This window comes from Sturnus vulgaris, chromosome 3 (genome assembly GCF_052056855.1).
Source record: "Sturnus vulgaris isolate bStuVul1 chromosome 3, bStuVul1.hap1, whole genome shotgun sequence".
In the NCBI taxonomy this organism is placed as follows: domain Eukaryota; kingdom Metazoa; phylum Chordata; class Aves; order Passeriformes; family Sturnidae; genus Sturnus; species Sturnus vulgaris.
This window is the reverse complement of record NC_142245.1, coordinates 19,167,611-19,195,279: the sequence shown is the minus strand read 5'-3', so window position 1 is coordinate 19,195,279 and position 27,669 is coordinate 19,167,611. Positions and strand designations below refer to the sequence as shown.

At 43.2% G+C, this 27,669-nt stretch overlaps 1 protein-coding gene across 1 annotated transcript; it reads left to right on the top strand.

Moving 5' to 3' along the window:
• Nucleotides 1-27,669, top strand: MIA3 (MIA SH3 domain ER export factor 3). Its single transcript, XM_014877428.2, has 28 exons — nucleotides 1-206; nucleotides 850-983; nucleotides 6,230-6,316; nucleotides 7,900-10,834; nucleotides 11,756-12,058; nucleotides 13,656-13,717; nucleotides 14,821-14,952; nucleotides 16,194-16,215; nucleotides 18,228-18,316; nucleotides 18,468-18,545; nucleotides 18,655-18,765; nucleotides 19,572-19,643; nucleotides 19,850-19,954; nucleotides 20,727-20,849; nucleotides 20,951-21,068; nucleotides 21,749-21,804; nucleotides 21,885-21,975; nucleotides 22,085-22,223; nucleotides 23,798-23,899; nucleotides 24,000-24,060; nucleotides 24,179-24,214; nucleotides 24,306-24,373; nucleotides 24,630-24,727; nucleotides 24,842-24,973; nucleotides 25,184-25,252; nucleotides 25,378-25,454; nucleotides 26,306-26,471; nucleotides 26,829-27,669. Exons 1-28 carry the CDS (start codon nucleotides 29-31, stop codon nucleotides 27,083-27,085), a joined length of 5,901 nt encoding a protein of 1,966 aa, XP_014732914.2. The 5' UTR covers nucleotides 1-28; the 3' UTR covers nucleotides 27,086-27,669.

The following is a 27,669-nucleotide window of genomic DNA, read 5'->3' as shown; positions in this document are numbered from 1 at the left end:
CTTCCCTCCCTCCGCGGCGCCCGCCGACATGGCCACGGCCGCAGCCGCGCCGCCGGACCCCCGGCTGCTGCTCGTCCTGCTCGCCCTGCTGCTGCTGCTGCCGCCGCCGCCGGGCCCGCGCTGCGCCCCCGGCGCCGCCGCCGCCGCGCCCGACCTGGGCCGCCGCTTCGCCGAGCGCAAGCGCTGCGCCGACTTCGAGTGCAGCAGTGAGTGGGGGCGGCGGGCACGGCCCCGGCAAGGGGGCTGTGGGCCAGGATGCCTCCCGGAGGCTCTTCCCAAAGCCCTCTCCTTCCGCCGGCTCTGGCGCGGGAACTGGGGAGAATCGGGGAAAACGGGAACGCGACGCCCACGCGCGCCGTCCCTCTCTCTGCGGCCAAGTTTTCAGATCCCCGCAGCCCCGTGTTTGGTTCTCTTACCCCCCCCGGCTCCGCAAAGCCCTCTCGTGATAAACCCGCTCCCTGGGATAATTTCAGGACCGATTCGCTGGGACACAGATGTCGTCTTTCTGATCTAACATTCATAATTAGCTTCATAGTGCACTCCTGAAGTGTAGTTCTCCAGTGCTGTGTCAAACCCTTGTCTTGACTAGAACGTTTGCTTTTCTTTTTTACCTATAACTTGCTTTTTATTATTGCTATTTTTTATCTATAACCTGGCATGTTTGTTTGTGTTAATTATAGCTAAAAATCTCTTAGTTATGCTTTCAATTTAGTTCTTATCTCTTGGCTCAATCTGGAAAATAGCAAAGCGGTGCATGCTAGGAGGTCTTGTTTACTGCCAGTTAGCAAAGACACTTTTCATGTAAATTATCATTGAAGTCATACTCTTCTCTTTGCTTTCTTTGGACAGTGTTGATGTGCCGAGGGAAGGCCATGCGGGATTTTAAAGGTCCGGATTGTCGCTTTGTGAATTTTAAGAAGGGAGAAGCGGTATATGTGTATTATAAACTAATAGGAGAATCAACTGAGCTTTGGGCTGGAAGTGTAAGTACTGTAAAGCATTTCTTCTGTTTGCTCTTCTTGGTCATCTATTTTCATTCCTTTTGTCTTGTAAGAGAATGCTTGGAGTTTTGAACACAGCTAAATAACACAGTGAATGCTGCTTTGTCATGAGGCTATGGGAAATGGGATAAGGTTTGATCAAACCTGAATGCTGTGAAAAATAGGCAACACTAATACGTTTAAAAACTGTTAGAAAACTGCCTTTGTGTTGAAAACCTCTTATTGCAGTGGTGGTAGCTATAGGCCTACCTAGAAGCTCCCTTCCCACTTAGGGAGGCTTAAGCCTTTGCCTGTGTTTTCCCATGACGTGGTCTCATCCTGCACTCTGTAATCCTGCTAAAGATCGCTGCATGTGCATGTTTTAATTGTGTTTCTCGTCCTAATATTCATTTGCCTTCTTCCCCTTTATATCTAAGCTGCATGCAGGGTTGGAGGAAAAATAAGTGGTAAAACTAGAAATTATTAAAGTTAAATTTGATTTCTAAAAGGCCTGCCTCTCTCAGCTGTGCTTTAGCAGGTTGCAGAGTAGTGGCCTTGTCTAAGTTAGCATCTTTGGACGATATGAGAGGCTTGTGTTAGTGGGGAAGGAACATTCCCATACTTGCAGTTACTTTGTAGAAAGCCCCTCTCAACTTTCATAAGCACCTTATTTGCCTGTCAGAGACAGAACTGAGATACCACAGAGGAAGAGCAGTTTTTGTGGGCTTCCCTTGAAAATGTTCGCAATCCAGAGGTTGCTTAGACCTAGTTCCTGTTGCTTCCTTCCCATGTTTCCCCTACATCCTTTTTAGTGTCCAATTGTTTACTTCAATCTCCTTTCTTACTCTGGTCTTCTAAAAAGGATAAACAATTTTGACAGTGGTCTAGGGTGCTTGAAACCGCACCTGGGTGTTGACTGTGGTACCAGTGGTTTAGTGAAAATCAGGATGTATCACTTTCTGTAACCACTTCAGGCTGGGCGTGGACAGCCAAGCTCTTAATAGGAGCTGAATCCAATTAGAATGATACAGAAGATAACTAGAGAATAGAAAAATAGAAATAGAAAAACTGCAGCATGTGGCTCAAGAAGAGTTAATAATTCTATCACGCTGGTAATTCCCTTCTGACATGTACTGTACCATAAATAATCTGGGTAATTAGCTGGTGGTACAGGTTTCCAGGGCTGCCAGTTCTCGAGATGCGGAGTAGCAGCGTGGGGCCAATTTTGTGTCTTCTAACAAGGTATAATGTAGGCTGCAAGATCAGACAGCAGGTTAAGGTAATTGCTGAGTTAATATTCAGTTTAATTATTCACTGATAGGCAGCTCATGCAACAGTTAGGCGTGTCTCTAAGTTAAAAGGATGTTTGCTTTGAGTTTAAAAAGTAAAAGCTGCAGTTGGCAGGTCGGAAAGAATTGCACAGCTCCATTTTATTTGTTGTCAGTTTTCAGCTGTATTACATGATTTTCAGTCCTCCTTTTTAGGGCAGTGCTGCCAGACTGATTCCTTTTGGTTGGTGGCTATAACCTTTATTTCTTTCATCCCTCTTTGATTGACTGCTGCTGCATTAATCATAACACTGCAACAACCAGCACGGGAGCTGCTTGCAGCAGGGCCAGAGGTGCCTGCCTTTGCATTTTGAGTAGGGCACTGGCATGGCTGCCCCTGTCCCTGTCCCTGACTCACAGATAGCTCTGGGGTCTCTCTCCTGCAGCGTGACTTCCTGTGTCAGATTTGGCTGGGCATCCAGATTTCCCATGCCAGGTTTGGCTGGGCAGCTTGATTTATGCAGGCCAGCCGTGCCTGCTGTGTGAAGTCTTGGAGCCAGGGGAAAGCTGCTGCTTGCTAATTAAAACCAGGATACCCAGTGAGGTCTGCCATCAAAAGAATTCCAATGGAAGGCATGTTACCTTCTCCAATGGCCCTTTTGGGATCTCATTGTGTGACTTCATGTGGGTTTTGTGTGCCCTACTGCCTTTTTCCATTCCCCAAAGTTTGTTTTTTTTTTTGGAAAGGGTTTATTAGGGCAGAATAGGAGCTATGAAATCAAGGACTAACTGTAGTTCTGATTGTCAGGTGTGAGCAGAGGTCAGGGGGATATATGTATGAGAAGCTTCAACTAATGAAGCCTGGAGCTTATTTCAAACAAGTTGTAAATGCAGATTCTAATTCCAAAATCAATTTGAAGGAGCCATGAGAAATACAATAGTATTTCTGACCTGAAGGGAGATGATCTGATAAGAAAAGCAGCCTTTCACCAAGGCTGAAAAATCTCTAGCAGCTGGGACTGGGCTTTATTTGCCTTTGCTTTTCTAATTCACTCCACCCTTTTCAAGCCATTGTTGATTTTTTTTTTTTCCTTGTGCCAGCAAACATATTGTATTTTGACAAAATAGCTCCTTTATTTTGTGATGCTAGTCTTGAATACTAAATTGCTTATAGAGCATACACTGTGTTCACTGGGTATTTTGCATGTGAAAAAATTCTGGAACCCAGCTGTAATATATATTCTGTATATTATATGGTCTGTAGTTTCTAGCAGAGCTCTCTAAACCTCAATAGCAAAGCAAAGCCAAATGTTTGGAAAATACTCTATGACCATTATTTAATAGTCATTTTATGTTACGAATTTAATTACTACATCAGTTGCAGGAAAATGCTTTTTTTCCCCCAAAGCCAAAAAGATAGAGCATACCAGGTGCTCTCATTGTCCTGTGCACAGTGTCCTGGTGTAAATCAGTCTCCTCTTCAGCATCAATCTTGTGTTGCTTACACCATCAAGTTGTTGTAGACTCCTGTGCATTTTTCCTGCACTCTGCCCTCACTTTACAGGGTCCTGAACTCCAAAAGTACTTCAGGTCATTCCAAGTAAAAAACCTGCTGCTTTTTCACAAAACTTTTTGTCAAAGACACGTTAAGATTGTTATTTTATCTTATGGCAAAGGGATGGACTTAATACTTTTGATTCAAGGTTGAGAAAACAATTTCTGGCCTCATATTACTAGAAATGGACTTGATTGCAGATTGTGGCTTTTGTTGTTGTTTTTTGTTTTGTTTTTGTTTGTTTGTTTTCCAGCCTTGTACATAGGTTAGTAAAAAAGAAGGAAAGGTGGATAAAATTAAGTAAAACAGGAAGACAGCATTTCTGGAGGACCCAGAGGGTCAGGGCAATACTGTGTTTTCTTAACACTGGGAAAACTCAGCAGGTGCAAACCAGCTCCTCTTTGCCCTGTGTTCTGAAGTTTTAGTTACCTATGATGTCTGTGCTTTAGGGATGTGGACTTTCAGATAAAAAAGATTTGAACATCATCTTCCCCAGCTGTCTGTTTTCTGATAGATGGTGTGAGAGTGTGTCTTCGTGGTCAGTGAATCTGCAGCAGCTGCCTGTTGCACTTGGACACCAGGGGGGCCAGATGCTGCACGTACAGCCACGTGTTTTGTCCATGCACAACTTTTTAGCTGGGAAGAGAGTGGATATTGGCATTGATAGTGCCTTTCCTCTGTCGTGTCTGTAGAGAATGAATGTTTCCTTTATTTGCACAATGAGGCGTTTTTTTCCCCTTACAAGAGAGGACTTGTAAGGAGAGAAGCAGATGAAATTTTGAGCAGGCGGATCCCATATGGCTTATAAACCACAGAAGTGGCAAACTGGGTCACTGCAGAGGACTTGTATGGTCAGCAGCTTGGATTGCAATAAGGGAGTTTCAAATTGTGATGCCTGATTATAATAGTTGTTATGGGGATTAGTCTGTAAGGAGACTTTGAAGCTCCAACTTTTGTTTTCAGAAAGATCATAAAAAACTGGAGTACAAGTTTAGAGAGAGAAATAAACCAATTTATATTTCAACTCTAGTGTACCATGCAAAGACAAGCTTTTGATTTGACTTGTCTAAATGAATTTCCCATTCCCGTTGGTAATTCCCAATAATAAACATGCATACATGATCTGTTTTCAGTAAGAGAGCATATGTGTTTACAAAAGGCGGAGAGGGAACAGTTTGGAGTTTCTTAATACATGTATAACTAACTTCAGAGATATCAACTATGGAAGGTAAGATCTGAATTAGAAGCTGTTCAAAAAGGAAGTACTATAATGTATCAGTTCTTACTTTGCTTGCATATCAAAACAAACACCTCTACAAATTATTCCTACATATTATTTGCTAGATACTAATTTCTTCTTTGGTTTTTTTATGCTATTGTAAATCCAGAAAGCTTCAGGCAAGGTTAACCTGTTTCAGTGCTATTAGTGTAACAATATATCTGTGTATCCCTAATATCCCATACCCAGTGTCTTTTTTAATTTGAACTTTAGCTGAGTGTTCTCAAGAACTCTTCAAGATAACTGGCAATTGTCATCTTTTTCCTGTAACAAATGATTGAGGAAATGACCAACTTTATTTGTTTCTCCCAGATATTTTGGTTGTCTAGAAATTGTGTACCTTTCTAGGTGTTTCCACCAGACTCTAATTACCTGAATTATCTAATCAGTGTAGTGATTGCATGCTATTAATATTGGCTTCTTGACAGCTGTTGTCAGAACTCTCAAGTGAGAGCATTACTCTGTGTAGATCTTATCTGGTGAGTAATAAGAGATTCTTGTCTTCCACTGTTTGCCTTGCCTTAGCACAGTGAAAATCACCATTCTATGACTGATTTTTGCTTGTGTCAGGCAATGAAGAGCAACAATGCATTTGCAGAGGGGAGTATATTTTCCACATCGGTTTTAAAATGATTAGTACATCAAGTACAATTTGCATTTCCCTACAATCTGCTTTAAGAATTTTTTTTTCATAAGTTAAAAAGTGAGCATATTTTGGGCTATAATATTGTGTGTGGATGTAAATCTTACTAGTCAAAGATCTTCTTCTGCTTGCTGCTTGAGAAAATCCTTAAGGTGTGTATGGTGCCTCTGGTGCCTGCACAATAGCAGTTAAAGCACATGAGCCTGAAGGCCTGGGCTTTATTTCCTACTCTCCTAATAATTTTTTATAAGTCAAGCCTTAAAACATGAACAGTAAAACCAACTTCACAAGGCTGTTGTGAAATGTAAGTATAAAACCTCAGTGAAAACTCTTGCATAAGCAAGGCATCACTGCTCTTTTTTTCTTCTGTATTAAAACTTCATTGAGAATACTTGAGAGTCAGTTCAACGTATTTTCTACTGGCATCTGCAATTTTTGACATAGTCATGTTGTTTCTAAACCTTCTTTACTGCTTTTTGTTTGTTTATGTTTGTTTTTTGGCAGGTTGGAAGTGATTTTGGATATTTTCCAAAGGATTTACTTGAAATAAATCATAACTATTCCAATGAGGAGCTAGAATTACCAACAGATGTAAGTCTTACTTGTTCTGGTTTTCGGTTTGTTTTATTTCAGCTCGGGTTTTACTGTTTCTTACCTTGGCATTCAGAAGAATTCCCAAGGAAGGAAGAAATTGGGAATACTAGTGATTTTTAGTAATTCTTTGTTAGTAAACAGCTACATACATGCAGAGGTGCACATGTAAGTGGATGGGTGTGAAAGCATCAGCCCAAAATGTGGGCATTGACCTTTCTTTTCTCAAACATTGTGGTTTTCTTCTGAAGAAATGTGTTTGGATTGAGGCTCTGTAAGTCCTGTTAGGTGGCTTGTGCCTAGGCCTTCTGGTGTGTAATCAAAATGGCTTCTTTTCCCAAGCTTTCCAATTTTAAAGTACTGTCAGAAACAAACAAAAGTGGGTACACTCAGCCCTTTGATTCTAGAATTAGTCCTGCAGCCCTTTCACACATAACTGGCTTTCATGCACTAATAGCAGCAGCTCCAGAGCAGTGTCAGTAAAGCCTTTTCGAGGCTGTAGCTTTAGGCATGCTGGCAGCACAGAAAGCCCAGCCAATCCTGGGCTGCATCCAGAGCAGTGTGGCCAGCAGGGCAAGGGAGGGGATTCTGTCCCTCTGCTCTGCTGAGACCCCACCTGCATTGCTGCATCCAGCTCTGGGGTCACAGCACAGGGAGGACGTCAGTCTCTTGGAATGAGTCCAGAGGAGGCCACCAAGGTCATTCGAAGGATGGAGCACCTTTCCTACGAGGAAAGACTGAGAGATGTGGGATTGTTTAGCCTGGAAAAGACTCCAGAGAGACCTAATTGCAGCCTTCCAGTACCTGAAGGGAGCCTACAAGAAAGATGGAGAGGGACTTTTTACAAGAGCATGTAGTGACAGGACAAGGGGGTATGACTTCAAACTGAAAGAGAGCAGGTTTAGATTAGATATTCGGAAGAAATTCTTTGGAGGCACGGAAAGAAGTTGCTCAAAGAAGCTGTGGATGCCCCATCCCTGGAATTGTTCATAGTCAGGTTGGATGGGGCCTTGAGCAACCTGGTCTTGTGGAAGTTGTCCCTGCTTATGGCAGAGGGCTGGAACGAGATGACCTTTAAACTCCTTTCAACCCAAGGCCATTCTATGGTTCTGTGAAATTGTGTTCAGTGTCTTGCACTGCTTCTATTTAATTTTCAGAAATTGCATGACAGGGAGCTCCTGCTTGGAGGACTTGGTCCTTTTAAGGGGATGCCAGTTAACAGAGGTTGTGATACACAAGCTCAGCAACGTTTGCTTTCTTCTGTTCTCTGGCAAAAAGCACAGAAAGCCTTGTTCTTCATTCAGGACATATGGTGATGAGTGCAGTGTAATACTGCCAGCTCCATTGCTGCCTTACACTTTGTTCCTGCAAAACCTTTTTATTTAGATTTTTTATGAGTCCTTGAGCAAAACCTCCACTGATTTCAAAGAGAGTTTTGGTTAAGGACTCAAGGGGTTAATTCTGTGTGATTAACTTAATTTACTTTGTTGCTGCATCTCTCTTTAAGTAGGCAAATGTTTTTGGTCTCATCACTGTTTGAAAGAAAGTGGTTTTTTTTGACTGCATATTGTTTTTCATTTCAGGAAACAGACTTTGTTTGCTTTGATGGAGGAAGGGATGACTTTGATAATTATAATGTGGATGAACTTCTGAAGTCATTGCAAGAGACAATAGCAAATGAAGGGGAAACTGAATCGAGTGGTCCAGGGACAAAACCAGCTGAAGGAATTGAGAAGGATAAGGAAGCTGAACAGACTGATAGAGGAAAGTCCCTTGGTGCTTTGGAGACAGACAATCTTGAGCTAAGTGCTGAAGAAGAAAAGGAAAACCTTGTCTTGACAGACAAAGTTGACAATTCTCTTACAGAAGGAACTGAAAATACTGGGGGAGACTCCAGTGTCAGTAGTCACAAAGAAAACTCTCAGGGAGATCAAATTGCACATGAGCACTTGAAAGGAATGCTACATGGGAAATTAAAAGGGCTAGAGAGTGAAAATACCAAAAACACTAGTATTCCTCAGGGTGAAACCAGCCAACTTGACCAAGAGAATGAAGAAGTCAATGCCTATACACTTTTAAACAGAGAGCTCTCTGTGAACTTAAAAACAAAATTTGGCTCAACTGCTGATGCTGTTGTATCAGATGATGAAGTGACTCACCTTGTCACATCACTGGAAGATGATTTAAATGAAGATTTGGGCATTAATCCTCACAATGAAGAGGAGGAGCCAGAGTATGCAGATCAGTCTGCAAAAATCCCTTTGCTGTCTTTTACGGCAGAGGACGAAATTACATCCCCTGTGGATTTAGAAGATGATGGAAACTATGACACTGAGTCCCAAAATCATGACCCTGATGAAGATGCAAAGGGTGCTACAAAGCTAAATAACCAAAGAGCCAATAGGGAGGAACACAATTCAGATGTGTTAATTCTTAAGGATGCCTTCAGTAAGAGCAAGAAGTTGGGTGACAGTGTAAATGTAGATGGGTCTGAATCTAAACAAACAAAAGAGAAACAGGATGAGGTGGTGCTAATTAGTAAAAGAGAAGCACCAGCAGCAACTCAGCCTGAGGATCTCTCCAAAGAACCCCTAGGAAAGGAACCTGTGGGTACAGGTGACCTAGGTTCAGAAGAAAAAGCCAACAAAACAGAACAGTTGGAAGAGCAGCTCACTGATGGAACAGAGTCACATTCTGCGACACTGAAAGGTACAGCTGTGCCTGATCCTCACACTTTGCCTAGTCCAGGCAATGCTCTGGAGTCCAAAGCATTTCTTAAAAACAAGGAAGATGCTTCAGAACCATCTGATGATGATATCAACAAAAGTCCTGAAAGAGTTCCACTTGCTCCAATAGAAAAAAGTGAGAAAGAGTTGGAGGACAATACCTCAGAGGAGTCCTTGGAAAGTGATTTAAAGCATAAAAGATCGTGGGAGAAAACAATGGAGAAGGGAGAAGCTGAGAACAAGCCTCCAGTTGATGTTCCAGCCAAACCAGTGGAAGAGGTAGAAAGTGCATCTCAAGGTGACCTAGGAGATTCTGACCTCTTAAGACAGAAAGTGGAGCATGGAATGCCCGCTGTGGAGAAAGAATTTCTCAGACATGAAGATTTAAAACAAGAAGTTAAAATTTATAATGAAAATAAAAATCCTGCCTTTTCTAACAAAGAACTGGAAATAAAAAAGGGAAACATGAAAGAAACCTCTGCAGGGGAAGAAGACTCAAGCTATAGTGGAGCTGTTGAGCAACCTAGGCCATGGGAAAATGAGACTGAGTATACAGAGGCAGATGTGAATGAAAAACTTTCAAGAAATCCTGGCAAGATGCCAGCTTTTAAAGACAGCACTGAGAAAAGTTTCCCTGAAGAAAAATCAAGAAGCACCACACAGAACACTAATACAGATAATCTTACTCAGCAAGGAACTGCTCATTCTGAGGATGCAGGATCAGACAGAAATCTTGGCAAAGATTTGGCTAAAGAAACAACACAAAGAGCAGAATTGCAATCTGAGGAGCCAGAAGCTGAAGATGACCCTGACCTAAAACAAGCAGACGATGAGCTACTGGAAGATGAGAATGCAGCAAGTGCAAAGCTGTCACAAGCAAGGGCTGCAAATGTCCAGGGTAATACACTAGGTGGTGAAAATACAAATCCTGAATTAGAAGGACCAAGTGAAGTGGTTTCAGGAATCCCAAATTCTACTTACAATACAGGAGAGGAAACAAACTCGTTCTCTAAGGAGGAGAAAACAATCAGCATGCAAAATGCAAGCGAGACTGGGAACAAAGAAGTTGACGTATCAGTGAGAAAAGATGCTAAATTGGAGGAGATGCAACATGCCACAGAGGCCAATGAGGAGTCTTCTGAACCTGAGGAGCAGTCAGCTGTGGAAGAACATAATTCCCAGTCTCCTCACACAGAAGACAGCAATGACTTTGACCAAAGGAAAGATCATCTCCCAGAGGATATTTCACAGAAAGACTCAAAGGAGGTGCAAAATTTAGAGCAAACGAGAAATGACCACCAGCAGTCTGCACATGTCCCCAGCCCTGCTGACAGCTCTGACAGTGACACGGTAGCAGAGTTCAGTGAGTCTGTGAAGCAGCTCTCAATCATAAGAGATTTCCTTGATGAAAAGCGCGTGACACGCCTACAGAAGTACCTTGGGCTCCAGCACGTGGTTAGGATTGAAGCCATGTTCCATGACATGACAGTGGAGATGGAGCTCGCTCAGAAGGCGAGCCAGAATAACGAAGATACGGAGAAAGCTCTGGACGAGATACTGGAGATTTCAGAATCGAGAATTATGGATGTTGTAGGAAAAGTTCTGGATTCCAGGGTGGCAGAAAATAAGGAGGAGGTGGTGAAGGAGATGGATTTGTATGATGAGGAGAGTGCATTGATGGATGATATTCAAGAACTAATATATTCATTAAGGAGTAAATATTCATCTGCTGGTGAGAGTGTCCCACTTGCTTCTCCTCCAGAACAGGAAGACGACCAGCTGCACTTTCAAGGTAGGATGTTAAACCAATTAATAAATAAGTGAAATGGAAGTAAAACCCTGTCCCAAGCAACACCAACATAGAGAAGCTTTAAGAAGAGAGTGAGGGAGTAGAACTGAAAGAGGCCTTATGCAATAACCTGGCATTTTGCTTATTTTTAATGCATGTCTTTAGCATTGTGATGAGAGTGGCTCAGGGACAAATCCTAAGGGAAGATACTGAGTTCAGCGTGCATGTTGTTATGGACCAAGTTCTCTGTAAGATAAGGGAGATCCATGCATGGATATGGTCATAAGGAGCCACTCAGGACTTGTCTGTACCTCCTAATAAACAGGGATTCACATATACGCTGAATTTTCTGTAGGATTTAGAGCAGTATTTTTTTCTGAACTAATTATCACTTGATTATGAGAGATCTGGTGATTAATGCAAAGTCCAGCTACCAAATCCAGGCACCTAAAATCTCAGGTATCTTTATAATCATATTTTTGCCCACATTCATAAAAGAGCATATAAGTAGAAATAGTGAACAAACAGATCTTTTGATTGGGCAAGAACCAGATGTAGAGTCTTCGGCAAACTTGCTGGGTTTTCTAATTAGTGTGCAAAAATGTTAAGATACACTTTTAGCCAGGCTCCTCTTACAGTAATGTGATTTCTGATAAGGTCACAAATGATGCAAATATTTCACCTTGAAGTGTTTCACGGAAAGGTCAGTGGTTGATATCTTGCATGAATTTCATACAGACATTTGATTAGATGTTACTGAAAGTTGATTGAGAATATCCTGAAGGCAAAAATATTTAAAAGGTATGGAAATATTTAAAAGGTGTCAAGAAAGCTTTGTTACATGCAGCATTTCACTGAAGGTAGCTGTGAGTAAGAAATACACATTAGCTCAGTGCTTAATTCATACCTCCTTGTCTGTCACAGATGCTGCAAAAGAGGCTGAATATGACAGTGCTCTCACCAGAAACCCGAATACCATTGACGAGGGCAATCAGGAATTCCAGCAGCTCATTGAAGATAAAAGGCCCGAGCAGCCTATTGAGGAGGAAGAGGAGGAGGAGGAGGAGGACAGGGCTGTCAATGTTCCACCTGAGCATGAGGAAGCCAACTTCTCAGACAGCTGGGAAGCTGAAGAAGGGTATGATAGTGAAAGAGGATCACTCCTGGAAGATACTTCCTCTGAGTCAGTTGAATCAGGAGAGAGTGCCAGTGAACACATTGCTGAAGGTAACCATTTGGAATCGGCTCATTTTGTTCTTTTGCTCTTGAAGACATGCATGGTTTAATGTATTTTTAGGTAAATAGCAGGAGTTTTCACTGACACTTTCATTTTATGGTGCTGTAATCCTCATGGCTTTCCCTGATCGGTGACAGTCCCTCTAGTGGCAGTACTGTGTTGCTAACTTAGCACAGCAGAGTTTCTACTATGGTTTTGCAATGAAGGAAAAAGGAAAGTTCTCTTGTGAGTGTCAGAGATAGAGCTCTGGGCTTGGGCTTGTGGATTGTGTCTCAGGGTGTAGTGGAGAAAGCAGAAAAACCTGGAAGCATACCATCAGCCCAGGTTTCTGCCTCTTTGCAGGGATTGAGAGCCTGAAGGTCACCTTTTATAGACAGGACTGCCTCTAGAATTGTGTGCCCTCTCTTCTTTCTCTTTTTAGCCCATGTCTCTGGGCCATATTACTTTCCAGGAAAGGTGGTGTGTAGCTTCCCCCCTCAGGCAGCTCAGTAACTTCTCTGTGTGTTGGAATAGGAGAAATGTTTGGCTCCCTCTGGCTGAGGTCTTAGCCCTCTGGAGCTAGAGTGCCATCTCATCATTATGCCAAGGAGGGATCCTGTTACTGTCATCTTTCCCAGCTCTGTTTTGGCATGAAACAACCTTTGACTGTGTTCTCAGTGCTACTCTCAGCTTTACTGTTCTGCTTTCGCTTCTGATTATGCTTAATAATTCTGTCTCCACTGAGCATTTAGGAAAAATTCAGGCACATCTTTGTTAGCTTTTGTACACTGCTGAGGTGCTGGTACTATCTCCAGGGCAAAGAGAGACGCTCCTTGCTTTTGAGCAGCTTCTAAGATCTGACGGAAACTCTTAAGTTGAATGCCAAGAAAACTAAGGAATTTCAAATGGCTAGTGGATAACTTACTGGTTAAGCAGTCAGATGTTCAGCTGTATTTCAGACTATCTTCCATTCCTTCCTTAAAGGCAGTTAAATGCTGCTTGCCAGGAATTCTCAGGAGGGCTGGTAGAAGTGTTGGGAAGTAACATGGTGGAATGGCTGGTCGCAGCTGTGTAACAACAGGCTGGGCAGGTGGCTGTGGAATCTGCTGGCCTGGACGTGTGGCAGCAGAAGCAGCAAGAGGAGAGGGCAGGGTAGAGCTGGAGATGGTTTAAAGCTTTTGCCATACTTACAGAGTACTGAAAGAGTTCAGAGTGTTTGACGTGGTGTCATTCTTGGGGATGTCCTGCGCAGGGCCAGGAGTTGCACTTGACAGCCCTTGTGGGTCCCATCTAACTTAGAATATTCTGTGGTTCTGTGAGCAGTGCTGGGAGCTAATCGGAGGGATTCGCGGTTAGGAATTGAAGAGAGCGCGCTGATGGAGGAGCTGGGTGTGCTCTGTCTGAGGCAGGCCCGGCACCGTGCCGCCGCACAGCCGTGTCCCTTCCTGCGGCACCCCTGCTAACGCCGCCCGTGGAGTATCAGCGCACTTGCCGAGGGCTGTCTGTTCTTTCCCAGTGCGCGGAGCTGCGGGGGCCGTGCGGCGGCGGTGCCCGAGGCGGCTCCCGGGCCGCTCCGTGCCCTCACGCCGCTCCCCTCTCGCCCCGCAGGTGCCGGTGCTGGCGCCCCCTGGCGGGGGGCCGCGGGCGAGGCGCGGGAGCTGCTGCGGCGGGTGAGTGGCGGCGGCGCGCGCCGTGTGACGCGCGCGGCGGGCGGGCCCTGAGGGAAGGAGGGAGGGAGGGAGGCAGGGAAGGAGGGAGGGCTGACGTGTGCCTGGCGCTGCCGGGCCGCCATGGATCCCGCGAGCGGCAGCGGGTGGCCGGTGGAGGAGCCCTCGGCGCGGCGGAAGCTGTCGCAGGTGAGGGCAGCGTAACGGCGGCGGGCGGAGCGGCGGAGGGGCTGCGGCGGCCCGGCCCGGGCGGTGACACACCTCCCCCGAGCGAGGCGGGTCCCTGAGGGGATCACCCGGCGTTCCGCGCCCCCGGCCCGCAATGTGGGGCAATCCCGCGGGAGCGGAGGCGGCCGCCGGCGGCAGGGATCGCTGCCGGCCTCCCCGGATGGCGGGGAGAGCTCGCCCCCCGGCCGGGCTCTGCAGGGGCAGGTGCGCGCCCGCCTTCCTGCTCCCCGCTCTGCCGGCTGTGGAGAAGGCAGGGAGAGAGAGGGTAAGTAGGAGGAAAGGAAGGGAGAAGGCAACGGCTGTGCCGTTTGGCTCGCACAGTTTGTTCCCTGAGCGCCATGTCACTATCAGCCCCTTAGCCCGTACCAGGCGTTCGCACCTTCCCCAGGTGCTCTCTGACCTCCAGGTGGAGGAGGAGACTCGTGGCATATGACCCTCTGACACGGGCAACAGCTGGGAGAAGAGCTGAGCCACTTGCACTGGATTGGTATAGACATCCAAATGTAAAACTGAGAGTCTTTTTCTATACTTTTCCATCCTTATAGTTTTTATTTGGAAACAGGACAGATAACTACCAGTGCTGTGTAACGCAAATTGTGCTCATCAGTGTGTACTCATTTTGGTGTGGCTCTTCTTTGCCAGCAGACTGCCACTGTCAGGTGTCCTCCTGATACTCGGGAGTTTTGCATGGAAATGTGAGCACCAGGCTGCTCTGTGGTTTCTTCATTTTCGGTTTTCAGTTTGCAGAAAAAACTGCAACAAACCTCTAGATGGTTCTCTGGGTTTATGGGAGGAATAAAGGCACCTGTCAGGCTGCTTGTTTTACCCCGCTGTTTAATGAAAACACACTCATAGCTGTCACTGCTGTCGGTTTGCAGTTGGTCGCCACGCTGCCTGAGGAAATGCGTCCTGGGCCTGATTTCCATGGACTTCCATGGGAGCCTGTTATTATAACTGCCTTAGTGGGAATTGTCACACTTGCTGTATTTTTCTGGAGAACCTGCCTTTCAGTGAGTATACTTCCTGCTTGCAAGCCTGCTGATGTTTCACTGACTGAGTGGTCCTTTGTATGGTTAAACTGTTTCAGCAGTACTGGGGTCAAAGCAATACGTAGTCTTTAGTGTTTTTACTTTTTCTGTTTAGAGCATTAATGGGAGCTAAATGCTGGACTGGACAGCTAAGTAAGTGCTAAGAAGCATTTTCTATAAGCTGGTAATTGAAGCTTGCTTAGTAAGAGATAATTTCAAAAGCAAAATAGAGGAGTATGATGTAAATAAAGAAGGCTGAGGAAAGGGTCAGCATATCTTTGAAATGAGAAGCCTTCCATGTGCTCGAGCCTGTTGCTGGTTATATCCAAGATAAACAGTTAATCATCCCCACTTCATGTTGTCCAGCTGCTTGCAGGTACTGCATTTAGAAACCCAAAAACATGATATTCAAAAAACATGATATTCATTCTCATTGGAGGGCCTCTTCCATTTGTCTCCATTCCTACATGGATAATATTCTGTCCAACAAAAAGTCTATCACAGCTCTCAACTATAGCAGTGCTTTTCCTTGGGAGCTGAGAGATGAGAATCAAATAAGCAAATTTATCTTACAGCTGTCCAATTTAGTCAGGATATGCTCCGGAAATTTGTAGAATACTTCATGTTTCCTGACAAAAATAAACTAAAACTATGTGTTTTCTGTAACAATACTGATCTTTTTTTTTTCCCTTGCTTAGTTTTGATATTGAATACGCTGGGTCAGTTTCAAATGCAAAAAACAGTTGTTAATAGAACAGCATAAAAAAGCTTCTGAAAGTCTTTTATGGTGTTAATTTCGAAACAAGCACCTGTCACATAAACATACCGCTTTAGAGGGCGCAGAACTGGGATGAAAGGGGTTTTTTGGTGATTGCAAGGGTTTTTTTTGTTTTTTCAAGTTTGTGGCTGTGGTTTGATACAAAATGTCTTCGTTTTCTGTGCAAATTGGCTGTGGGCAGTTATTGGTATCCCTTTAGTGAGTGAGTAAACAGAGGTTTACTAAGGCTCTTGGACACGGCTTTAGCCTGGGAGCTTTTATTAGAAAACAGCTTAAGCTTGTTTGTGGTGTTACTCAACACTCATTGGCAGTGATAGATGTGTTTTCCATATGCTGCTTCAACCTGCATGGAAGTGATCACTTTTTTCAATAGGGAATATTAATAACATTTTTCACTTACCACTTTTTATGGCTAATCTTTTTGTTTGTTTGTTCTCTTCTGTAGGTAAAGAGTAGAATATATCAAGGTGAGTTTCCCTTTACTTTTCAGTGTAGTTGATGCGTAGGCATGTAAAAATTTTGAAGTTGTTAAAAGTTGTTTCAGAGGACCAAGTATTCATCTTCACTCTTTTTCAAGGAGAATGCCCAGTGTAAGCTTGGCCAATAGATAATACTTAGTTATATCTGAGGGTTAAATTTACTTTTGATAATGCTTTGATCGGGAGAAACAATGCAGCTTGCACCTGTAAAATAAAGGGCAAGGAAAAGCTCCACTTCATTCAACCTAAATGTGAATCACTGGTTCATGGGGCAGAGTTTATTTTGGTTTTTTGACCAGCAGTGGTTCTGCTTTTGCTTGCTGTTTCTCTCAAAAAGCAGGAGCTGGTTCCTTTTGTTTTTTGGACTGAGGGGAGCCTGAAACTGGCTGCAAAGAAACACTCTCAATCTAGATCTAAATATGCAGGTGTTACTGTGGCTAGCACATCACTTTTTGCAAGAGTTTTTCTCTGGCTTCAGGTTTATAAAATTAAAAGTGTACTGAATGGGAAAAAAAATTGAAGTAGGGTGATTGCTGGAATTCATAATTGAGTAAAAAATGCAAATATGGAAGAATTGTCTTAATAGGAACTTTGTCTCTTCCTCCCTCACATTTTTACTTACCAGTCATTCCTCTCTGTTTTCATTGTGGTTATACTGCAGTTTCCTTCTACACAATTAATGCAGAATTACTGAGCTGAAAAAGCCCATCTTTGGTTTCTGAGGTGATTTCTGTAGTGCAGGAATAATATTGGTATTGGTGGTGTAGAAATTACTTAGCAGACCCCCCCTAAAAGCCGGGGATCATGGATTTAATTCCACCACTCAAATACTCTTCTCTTTGATGCTGCATAGAAACTACTAAAGAGCAGAACAAATAGATTTTCTTCAAGCGTGATACAGGCCACACTGTTATTAAAGTCTTTATCCAAAACAGAGAAATATTAACAGTGACAAAAATGCTTTAAAACCTAGCTTACATTTGGCGTCCCACGGATAAAAATTTATTGTTCTCTCTTCATGACAGTAGTAAAATTGGGAGGCCAAGCTAATGCAGGGATTGCTGCTTCCCTTAAACTGCTGAGAGCTGTCTTGAACCTTGGCAGCCACTTGCTGTCTCTCCTCTGCCCAGAGTGGGAAAGGCCTGGGATGCACTGTCCCGGGAGCCCTCGTGTGGGAGGGAAAGCAGGAGTAGCAGTTGCCATTGCACTCTGTGGGATGCAGTTGGAACAACCAGTACTCCTTGTTGTGCTGCAGGATTTGCTGTGAGATAAATGGCACTTGGGGCAGTCAGATCCAGAGCAAGGTGGCTTTGGACTTGAAAAAGAACAACAATTAGGTGGTTTTTAAATAATTTGCAGTAAAATAATTGAAGTGCGTTAATGATTTTCATTGAATCCTAAGGGTTGGCTGGTGGCTTGTTTAGGGTGAGAAGCAAATGCATACCTGAAGGCTGCTGCTTGGTCACTTTTGAGTCACTTGAGCCCTTTTAAGGTGTAAGCAGAGCAGCTCCTTAAGAGCTACTGGTGCTGTCTCCCAGCTGACTGTCTGTTCTGTACCCTGTAGATCTTTCATAGCTTTCGTCCTCTTACCTTTGCTGATGAAACATTGAGCTTCAATAGGGCAGAAAGGTGGTTGTTAGGAAAGGTGTGGCATCTCCCTGGGTGTCTGAGACTGCTCTGAGATCCTCACTGTCACCTCTTCCCCTGAGCACACCTCAGCTGTAACCAGCACCTCGCTCTGCTCTGGGTTCTCAGAGAAACTTCTGGGAAGTGGGTGCAAGAGCTTTGTGCTTTGTGTCAGCTTTTCTGTCTTGTGTTCAGTCCTAACTTCAAGTGAAAGCTGGAGATGCAGAAAGGGCTGATTGCCAAGGAATTAACACTCTCCTGGTTTATGCTTTAGTTATTACCTGAAAATGTTCTTTGAAGTGGTAGTAATGATAGCTGATTTTTTTGCCCAGTATATGAAATACAGTTACTGCAAGCTTTCTTTTTCTTCCTAGTGACTGAAAAACAACTTGCTGAAAAGATTAAAAATCTTCTGCAAGAAAAAACAGAAATCTTAGAAAAGTTGTCAGAATATGATCAAAAGGTATTGTTCTAAGTTGCCCTTTGTTTCCTAACTTTCTGTTATTGCTTTAATGATACAGTCAATGCAACATCTAATATATTTTTATTTTCTATTCGTACTGAATATTATGTTGATAATTTCCTCAGTTCTGTGTGGTTGTTTCTGTGCATAGATAAAGGAAGCAAAGGAATCTGTGAAAGAGGCCCAAGAACAAAAAGACATTCTCTCAGATGAAACTGCAGGGCTTAAGGTAAGAGAAAGTTAACTGACTCTACTGAAAGCAGCAATACAAATAAAAGTAGTTTGCTTTAAGTTGGTCTTTTACACCTTTTTTTGTTTGTTTTTTTTTTTTTTTGAAGGACACTGTCAAAGAATTGGAAGAAGCAAATCAACAGCTAGATAACAAAGTGAAAAATCTGCACACCATGCTTGAAACAGAGAGAAAAAAGAATGAGAAGAAACAGAACAAGGTTAGAACAATTACACTTGTGCCTTACATTGTCCTTAGCTTGATGTGCCCTAAAAGCTGGTCATGAACGGATGGGTTTGATAGGGGTGAGCCACCTCAAAAAGAAAGATTAAATGAAATGTTAGGTTTATCCCAAGATCAAAAGATTAGTCTGTTGATTTATTTTGTTTGAGGTCTTGGGGGAGTTTTGTAGGGTTTGGGGTTTTTTTAAGATCTTGATGGACTTGTGTGGTTATGTGCTTTCGCACACAAACAGATACATTCAAGTCATGGGCTACTCTAATATTTCCTTGCTAGAGCCAGGAAGTTCCTTGGCAATATAAGCTGAAAGTTTCAGGTTGGGAAGAGACATTTTACTGTACTCAGAGCAGCATTTCATTCTACAGTAGGTGTGAAGTTCTCTGAGCTGCCTCTCTTTCTTGTTGTCCAGAGCTATTTGTTTTCTCTTTCTTGTTTTTAAAACCTGATTTTTCTGTTATCAAGAAGCTCTTTGGCCTTGTTTTGGTCAAAGGTTGCTGCTAATGATAGCAGTTCCTCTCATTGTGGACTGCACAGGTGTATAGGAAACTTCCTGGCCACAGACAGGCAGAGTCAGGGGTAGAAGTTGATTTGAATGTGCTGAATGTTTCTGTTCCTTACCTTGTTGATAAGGTAGTGCTATGTTGCTGCCAGCAAATGGATGCTTGAAATGGAAGTTTGTTGTGTTTTGACTTTGTTTTTATGCTTCCAGAAGACAGAGGTTAAATAATTACTCAGGCTGAGGTTTGTGCCAAGATAACACTAAGTCACTGCTCATCTTTTTTTTAGCTCTCCGAAACCCAGAAGTCCTTGGAGAAGCTTCAGGAAGCTATCACTATGCATTCTGCAGAGCTTTCAGAGGTAAAGCATTATTTACACCCCCTCAACAGTCACTCGGTTTTGTACTAGGAAAATTCTTATCTATGGAATAGAAAATGCTGGCTTGGCAGGTTGCAGGTTGTTTGTGCATATATGCCTTTTTATTTTCCATTTAACTGGGTTTTCTGTAGCTGTTGCTCCACTGTAGTTTGACTTTGTCTTCCTGTTCCTTTTTGTTTCGTGTGTAGGTGCAGATAGCTCTTAATGAAGCTAAACTGAGTGAAGAAAGGGTGAAATCTGAGCTTCATCATGTGCAGGAAGAGAATGCTAGATTGAAAAAGAGCAAGGAGCAGGTAAGTTATGCTCAGGCCAGGCAACCTTGTCTTTCAGACAAAAAATCTGGCCTTTATTCCTGAGAGGTTTTTTTTGAGTGTAGCTTCAGCATGTCTCTGTTTTGTTAATATGGCAGAATTCCACATTTTCTATTACAATGATAAAATTTAAATGCTTTGTGCCTGCTTGCACAGGCTGTTTGTGCAGCTGAGCCACATCTCTGGTATGAAAGCTTTGCCAGTTCTCTAATGCAGTTTTTGTCAGCAAAGTCACAGAAAGTCTGTGCTGAGGTGGTGGTCAAGGCATGATAGAGAGATTGCTTTCTGAAATATTTTCTGGCAATTCTTCACCATTACTTCCTTTAGCCCTGATCCCAAGTGGCAAAGATAAGGGGGAGGAGTTTTAGCACTTTAATATTGGGACAGTTATTTTCCAAATAATGGTAAATATCTCTTTTCTTTCTTCATATGTGAAGTATGTGGCTTTTTAAGGAATGTGTTTTGATTACCTCTGGACTGCAATTAATTCCTAATATTGAGGTGTGTGAGCAGTTGGGATGTTAGCTGAGAAAATGTCCTTTTGTAAAGCCACCTAATAATAAGTTCCAGAAAGATTCCCAGCATCCAGTTCTGCCAGGGGAACAGCAATGAGCCTGATATCTGAAGTTTACCCTTTATCTGTGACCCATGGTGATCCGTTATCAGCAGAGCTGGCAGTAAAATAGACTTTAGTTGCATGCAACATGCACTAAAAACACAGCAAGTAATCATCTTACCTTGGTGCTTCATACAGCTGCTAAAAGAAGCTGAAGGTTGGAGTGAGAGGCATTCTGAGCTCTGTGAGCAGATTCAACTCTATCAGAAGTCTCAGAAGGACATAGAAGAGACACTTGCCTACAAAGAAAATGAAATTGAAGTAGGTTCTCTATAACCAGCTTGCTTTCAATATTATGCATCATAAAATACTCTCATACTTCACAAAATGCAGGGCAATTGAACCTTTGATTTCTTTACTAGGTTTTAACCAATTGCATTATGCAACTGAAGCAGCTGGACATGGATTCAGAGGCCAAGAAGGATGACAGAGGGCATGAGTGGAGCCCAGGAGATGATCTGGCCAATGGAGAGTTGCCAGGTACAGTGATCCCACCTGAGGATCAAATGATGCTGTGCTCGTGGCATGTTCGAGAGGAAACAAGGGGAATCCATGCATACAGAGCTGCCAGCTTGAATCCTCAAACACAAAATATCCCTTACTCAAGGGAGGAACTGGCTACAAGGTCAATAATTGCCTTTAGATTACCTTATAGGTAAACCACGAGTGTAGTGACATGGTTATAAAGACTGTGTATAAAGGTTGGTAATTAAGAGCACTCCAAAAGCTGAGAGTCTCGGTTTTGTTGTTCTGGTACATTTATTTTTTATATTAATTTTTAATGAGCTTTCTGCTTGCCTCCAGATAAAGAATTAATTTAGGTAATCACATTTTTTAAATTTGAAAGCCCAAAATAGATGTTTTCAAAGCTATTCAGGCAGTTTGTCATTTGTGATGTTGCACATGTATTTGCTGCATCTCTGGTTTTGAAATCCCTTTTAATTCCCTTTTTTCCCCTTTTTTCTACTTAAAGTATATGTGGGCTGGAAATTCCCACTTCTTGATTTTTTTTTTATTTTATTTTTTTGTTTTGTTTTGTTTTGTTTTTGACCATGTAAGGATGTAGGGATTAAAGTGTAGGGAGTGTTACTTTTAACAGTTGTCTGCAGACTTGTTCATGATTAAAAACCAGGGAAAACAAAGATATTTTTCTCTTTTAGATGTTGAGAGTGAGAAGATGAAGACTCAGATTAAGCAGATGATGGATGTCTCCAGGGTATGTTGCACAAGTATCTAATAAATGCAATCCTATTACTGCTATGCCTATGATCATAAACTCTCTGCTCCTCTTTTCAGGTCAAAACAATGTTATCCATAGTTGAAGAAGACAGAAATCTCCTGCAATCCAAACTGAATGATGAAGTAACAGCAAGACACGAGCTGGAAGGTAGGCTTAGCAAAATAACTGCTTAGGATGAAGTGCTATTGGTGGATTAAAAAGAAACAGAGCGTGTAAGTGACCATAATGGTTCTTACTGCAACTGCTTCTCCAACAGAGAAGATAAAAACATTGGAACACGATTCCTCTTCACTGCAGTCAGCCAAAACTCAACTGGAAAATGAATGCAAAACTCTTCAGCAGAAAGTGGAGATACTTGGTGAGCTGTACCAGCAGAAGGAGATGGCACTCCAGAAGTAAGCGTTTCCTTACTCTGTCTGCTGTATCATGGGCACTGTCAAATGCTTTTCACTCAGAAGGATCAAAGAATTTGGAAGTTGTGGTTGGAATGAGTGATACTCTACTCTTTCAATACAGCTGAAGCTGGTGTCCTTTCTTTATTTTTGCCCCTATTCTAGAGATTCTAAAAAGACTGTCAATGTGCACACACCATATTGCCTTCAACTTTTAAACTTCTAGAGAGGGGTTGGTCTGCAAATTCTCTGATTGCTCTGCTACATCATCCAGAATTGTCAAGGAGAGCACAGGGGCTGTTAAGACTTGTTTGTGTTACTCGGGCTTCTGTTCAGTGATGTGTTTGTAATGTGGAAACTTTAGTACTTCAGCCTTGTGAGCTTCTTGCATTCTCAAAGGACTAAATGAAGGCTGGGTTGGTGACGGCAGCTGAGAGGAATGAATTGTCAGTGGTGAAGATCTGCTCTGTATGTGTTCATTCCTGATTCCTTTACTTACTTCCTGAAATATCTTTAATATCATCTCAGTTTTGTGGGGAAAATTTGAGACTAGGATTCTAGGGACATTTTCAGCTAAATTCTGTAGGAAAGCTGAAATTGTGAGGGAGTAGCAGTTAAAGTTCCTAAGTTTTAAGTGTGTTGAAAGTGTGTGGGAAGCACAGGGTTGGAAATGAGGCTGTAGTGAAACTGCCTGACCTTGTAACTTCCATGGATCCATGTGTAATAAACTTGGAGAGGTAGAGGGTAGCCCGCCCTTCAGGGAAAACTTCATCTTGACCTCTATGAAGAATTTCTGTTGCTTCCAAATCATACAGGAGATTACACTGGCTGTTAGTATCTCTTGATTAGAATGAAGAACTTCTTGCAGGTTTTTTTTTCTGGAAAACTGCTTTGAGTTTTAGCCAAGGAAATGGATTCTGTTGAACTGGTTATTAGCAGTAGTTTACTTGCTATTACTTAAAAGGTTCCAGTTCTGTGGGATAGCTCTTGTAAGTTGGAACACACTATAGACCTCTTAAATACTTCCAGAAAAATATCCAAAAAATAATGAAAAAGACTGTGGAAATTGCTTGTACAGTGAATTGGTATGGAGAATACTTGGAAAAAGCTTCCCACGTGGTTAATGACTATTGAAGGAGTTTGTCACCTGGGCCCTAAATTTGCCTCTTTTCACAACACATTAATTTCTTCATTTCCTGTGGTTGGCATCAGTCCAGTGGATTTCCTTGTTTGTACCTTTGTAAATCTGGATTTCAGTCTGTGGCATTGCTAGGAAAACGACAGGATCTGAAGGGATGAACTGTGTGCAGCTGATAGATTCTGACAGATCTTCAGAAGCTGACAGAACTTGCCAGTCAACTCCATAATTTTAAGGTTTTATACCCAAAGGGTTTGTCTCTTGGTTTCAAGAGATAGGATTTCTGTCTCTCTTTCTAAAAAAATCTTTTTTCTCTCTGTGATCACACACATTATTGTAGATTTTGATATTGCTGTGGTTGGCAGGGGAATACCTTGATTGTGAGTTGTAATAGATGTAGAATGCTGGACTATATGGTGCTGTTTTTTTCCCTATGCAGAAAACTAACCCAGGAAGAGTATGAGCGTCAGGAGAAGGAGCAGAAATTGTGTGCTGCAGATGAAAAAGCCGTGCTGGCCATCAATGAAGTGAAAGTTTACAAGTAACTTGAATTTCTGAAGATTATTATTTTCCTTTTATTTCAGCTACTGAGGAAAATTTATTCAAACATCTCTCCTTCCCCTCTTTTTCTTTTTATACAGGCAAAGGATCCAAGATATGGAAGAAGAATTGCAAAAAACAGAGAGATCTTACAAAAACCAGGTAAATTTCTTGGTTGCTGGTTATTGTCATCTTTTATTGCATCATTCCAGTGCTCTGTGGTGAGTTATTGGAAATACTGGTAGTTGAATAAGAACTAAATGGCTTCTTTCCTTCTCAGATTGCTGCTCATGAGAAAAAGGCACATGACAACTGGGTAAGAATGTTCATCCTTTCCTGATGTCAACAGTTTGCATTTGATGTCACATTGTTGCCATTAATGCAGTTGATGAAATTTTCCCCACCAGCTCATTGCCCGCTCAGCCGAGAGAGCTCTGGCTGAAGAGAAAAGAGAAGCAGCCAACCTGAGACAGAAGTAAGTACAGAACAGACCCTCTCTTATTGCTCTTTGAACGTGCTGGGAGTTGCCTGGGGAAGAAGAAGCTCAGAATGTGCAGTGCATTTTTTAATTACTAATTTTAACTACTGTTCAACTTTTTTGATGGTTAAAATAACATTTCTTACTAAAAGCTGTAACATTTTACAATGCAGTTTGCCTTGTGACATTATAATAGATACAACTCACTTGTATTTTTGAATAATGATGAGAGACCTCTATTTTTCAAAATCAGATTAATAGAAGTAAACCAAAAAATCATCATGCTTCAAAGACCAGTCATTGTAAAGCCAACTCCTGGCAGACCTGACCGCCAGATCCCACCACGACGAGGTAAATTCTGCTGGTTTTCCCAAAACCTTTGGTCTTGGAGTCAGTACATCATACATTCAGGGCTGTGCTGAATTGTAGAAAAGTAAACCAAGTGGTTTTAATTCTTTGGCACAGGGCCCTTAAGCAGAGATGGCTCTTCTGGCCCATCACCTGTGAGTGGAGGAAATCCATCCCCCACGCAGATGATTGATGTCCCTGCCCGGCCCCTCTCTGCTCCTCGAAGGGAAGGCATGAGGGGTGAATTTGGTAAGCAGTGGAACTCCCCTTTTTTGACAGTTCCCTCTTAGGCTACACACCCAGAACCACTAAGGTCAGATACTGGTCCTAGGAATGTTGATATTGATACCTGCTTTATTAATACACTAATGAGTGGTTGGTGGTAGGGTCTTATTAATAAAAATAGCTCAGGCTTATGTTATTTAGGGTTCTTGTTCTGGGGTTCTTGTTTCCCTTAAGGTACAATGGTGGATGGCCCCCCTGCCCCACGAAGGCCTCCAGAGCTACCTGGAAGGATGTCTGTTCCTGGTAAGTTGTGTGGTCTGCAACCAAATGCAACTTAGTCGTTATTCCTTCGTTTCAAAAAGGCAATTTCAAGCCCACCTTCCCTGCCCTAAGCATGGTAGGACACTTATTCATGGCTCTCTTTTTAGATATTGGGCCTGCTGTGGCATCCCTGATCAGCAGTGAGCCAAGAACCTCCTCCCCTTCCACAGCAATGGATGGAGTGGTGAGTTGAGAATGCCCCAACCTTCAGGAAACCTTTCTAATACATGATTCACTGTACTTCCTCCTGCTTCTTTAACTGTATCGTATTCTGTCTTGTTTGTATCCTGTTGCTATCCCTATTTGCTGCCCAAAAAAAACCCCAAAAGCAACCCTCTCCCAAAGAGTCTGAAGCCCCCAGTGTAACTACAGATTCACCTTCCTCCATGGAAGCTGCAGTGAGTATTCCAAGGCTGGACATGGTGATGCTGCTTTGATGGAGAGGAGTAACAGGCTTGGTGTTCTGAACTGCTGAATAACAACTGCACTGTGGAACTAACCAAGGGCTCGTCCCTCTGTCTCAAGGGGCTTCTCTAATGATGAGCAGTTGCTCTCTGGTTTTTGTGGGATTGTGGAAATAAGATGTTTCTTGTTAAGGACTGTGGGCAAACACTTTGGAGTGACTGCAACTATAATCCTAAGCAGCTGACTTACTTGTGGTGTTTAAGCACAATTCCATGTGTAATTCAAAGTTCCAGGTCCTTCACCAAAGGAATGTCCACCAAGGATGCCTCAACAAGGCTTGAACTTTTATTTAGTACAGCTTCATCTAAAGGAACTTGTTTCACTAACCACTCATTCCTGGGTAGTGCCAGCAGTGTTCTGGGAGAAAGGATGATGATGGTGCAGTAGCTGTCCTTGTTTTCATGTTTTCTGCCTGGCTAATGGGGCTTGGAGCATGTTGGGGTTATTTTTCTTTCTTCCCCTCTCCCCTCCTTTTACCTGTTTGCCTCTGGGTGAGCGGTCAGGTTGTTGAGCAGTGTTAGTGCTTGTCTGCTGCAGTAACTCACTGAAATGTAATCTCATCTTGCCCAGGGTAATGCTGGTGCCAAAGGCCCCTCTCCTTTCCCTGGGACGCCTCTGATGAACTCCCCAGTGCTGGGGCCCCCGCTGCCACCACCCATTCGCTATGGACCACCAGGACCAGCAGCACCTCCTCTGCGGGGGAACTTCGGGCCTCGGCCTCTCCCTGGGCCCCAAGGTACGGCTGCAGTGCCCTGTGCTGACACTTCACTTCTTGGAGTCTGACTGCAGAATCCAGATCTGCTTTTCCTTTGCACATGGCTTCCTTGTGGCACGTGGGCTTTAGCTGGCTCAATAAGCTTGGACTGGGTGGGTTTTTTCAAGCCTCCTTAATGCCAAGGTATTTTTCCTTGTTTAAAATGGAAACCAGCGGCCAAAGTCCTTAGAATAATTCATGGGCTTTGAAGTCCTGCATGTGACAGTGATCCACTCCAGAGCTGCTCTAGAAAATGACAAACTGAGGAACTAATCGGGAGCTTCTCTGTTTAGGTTAACGCAGGATTTCATTTAACTCCACTATTTCCTTTCCTTCTAGGTTGTGGTCCTCCCTTGCCTCCTCCAGCTGGAAGAGATTTCTTACCTAGTCCACGTTTAGGAATGAGAGATTTGCCTCCTGGCCCACTCCTGCCTCCCCCCGATCCCAGAGGCTACGCACGTGGGCATCCTCCCTTCCACCCCCTCGGCCCTCCTGGCCCTCCAGGTCCTCGGCTACCCCTGCCACCCCCGCAGGCTCCCAGGGACTATGCTCCTCCTCCCAACAGAGACTTGCCTCCGCCGGCACCCAGGGACTGAGGGCAGCCGGCCCCAAGGACTACGCACAGCCCCAGCACAGGATCCCTGCCTGCAGCTCCATGGACCCGGCTCCCATGTGCACAACTCTAGGAAACGGCTCTTGGTTTGAAGACATTGGTCTCATTTCAGTATATCTCAGCTTTTGCAGGATTAATTTTTATCCAGTTGCTACAGACATCTTATGTGCATTTATGATCACAGACTCATCCATCCACTTGGGCTGCAAGAACCTTTCTGTGATGGACTTGAACCTACTCTAAAAGTGCAATAGGAAGGAAGTACCTGTGTGGAGAGTTTTAATTCAATGTAGCCTTTGTAACCAGTTGGCAAATGAACTAATTTCTTTAAAAATGTAAATCAAATCATTTCCTGTGGAAATAATTTTTTAAGTAAAATGCTATCCAACCTGCCTTCTCCATCACATCTTTGAGCTGCAGTTACTGTAGGCCAGGGGTTTACATGAGGACTCTTGAGATTCTGGGGTTTTTTTAAAAGATGTCTGGTCAAAGATCAGAAGCACAAATGACACTGTATTCAAAGGAAAGTTATAATAAAAAGCAAAATTCCTTTTGCTAAACCCCAAA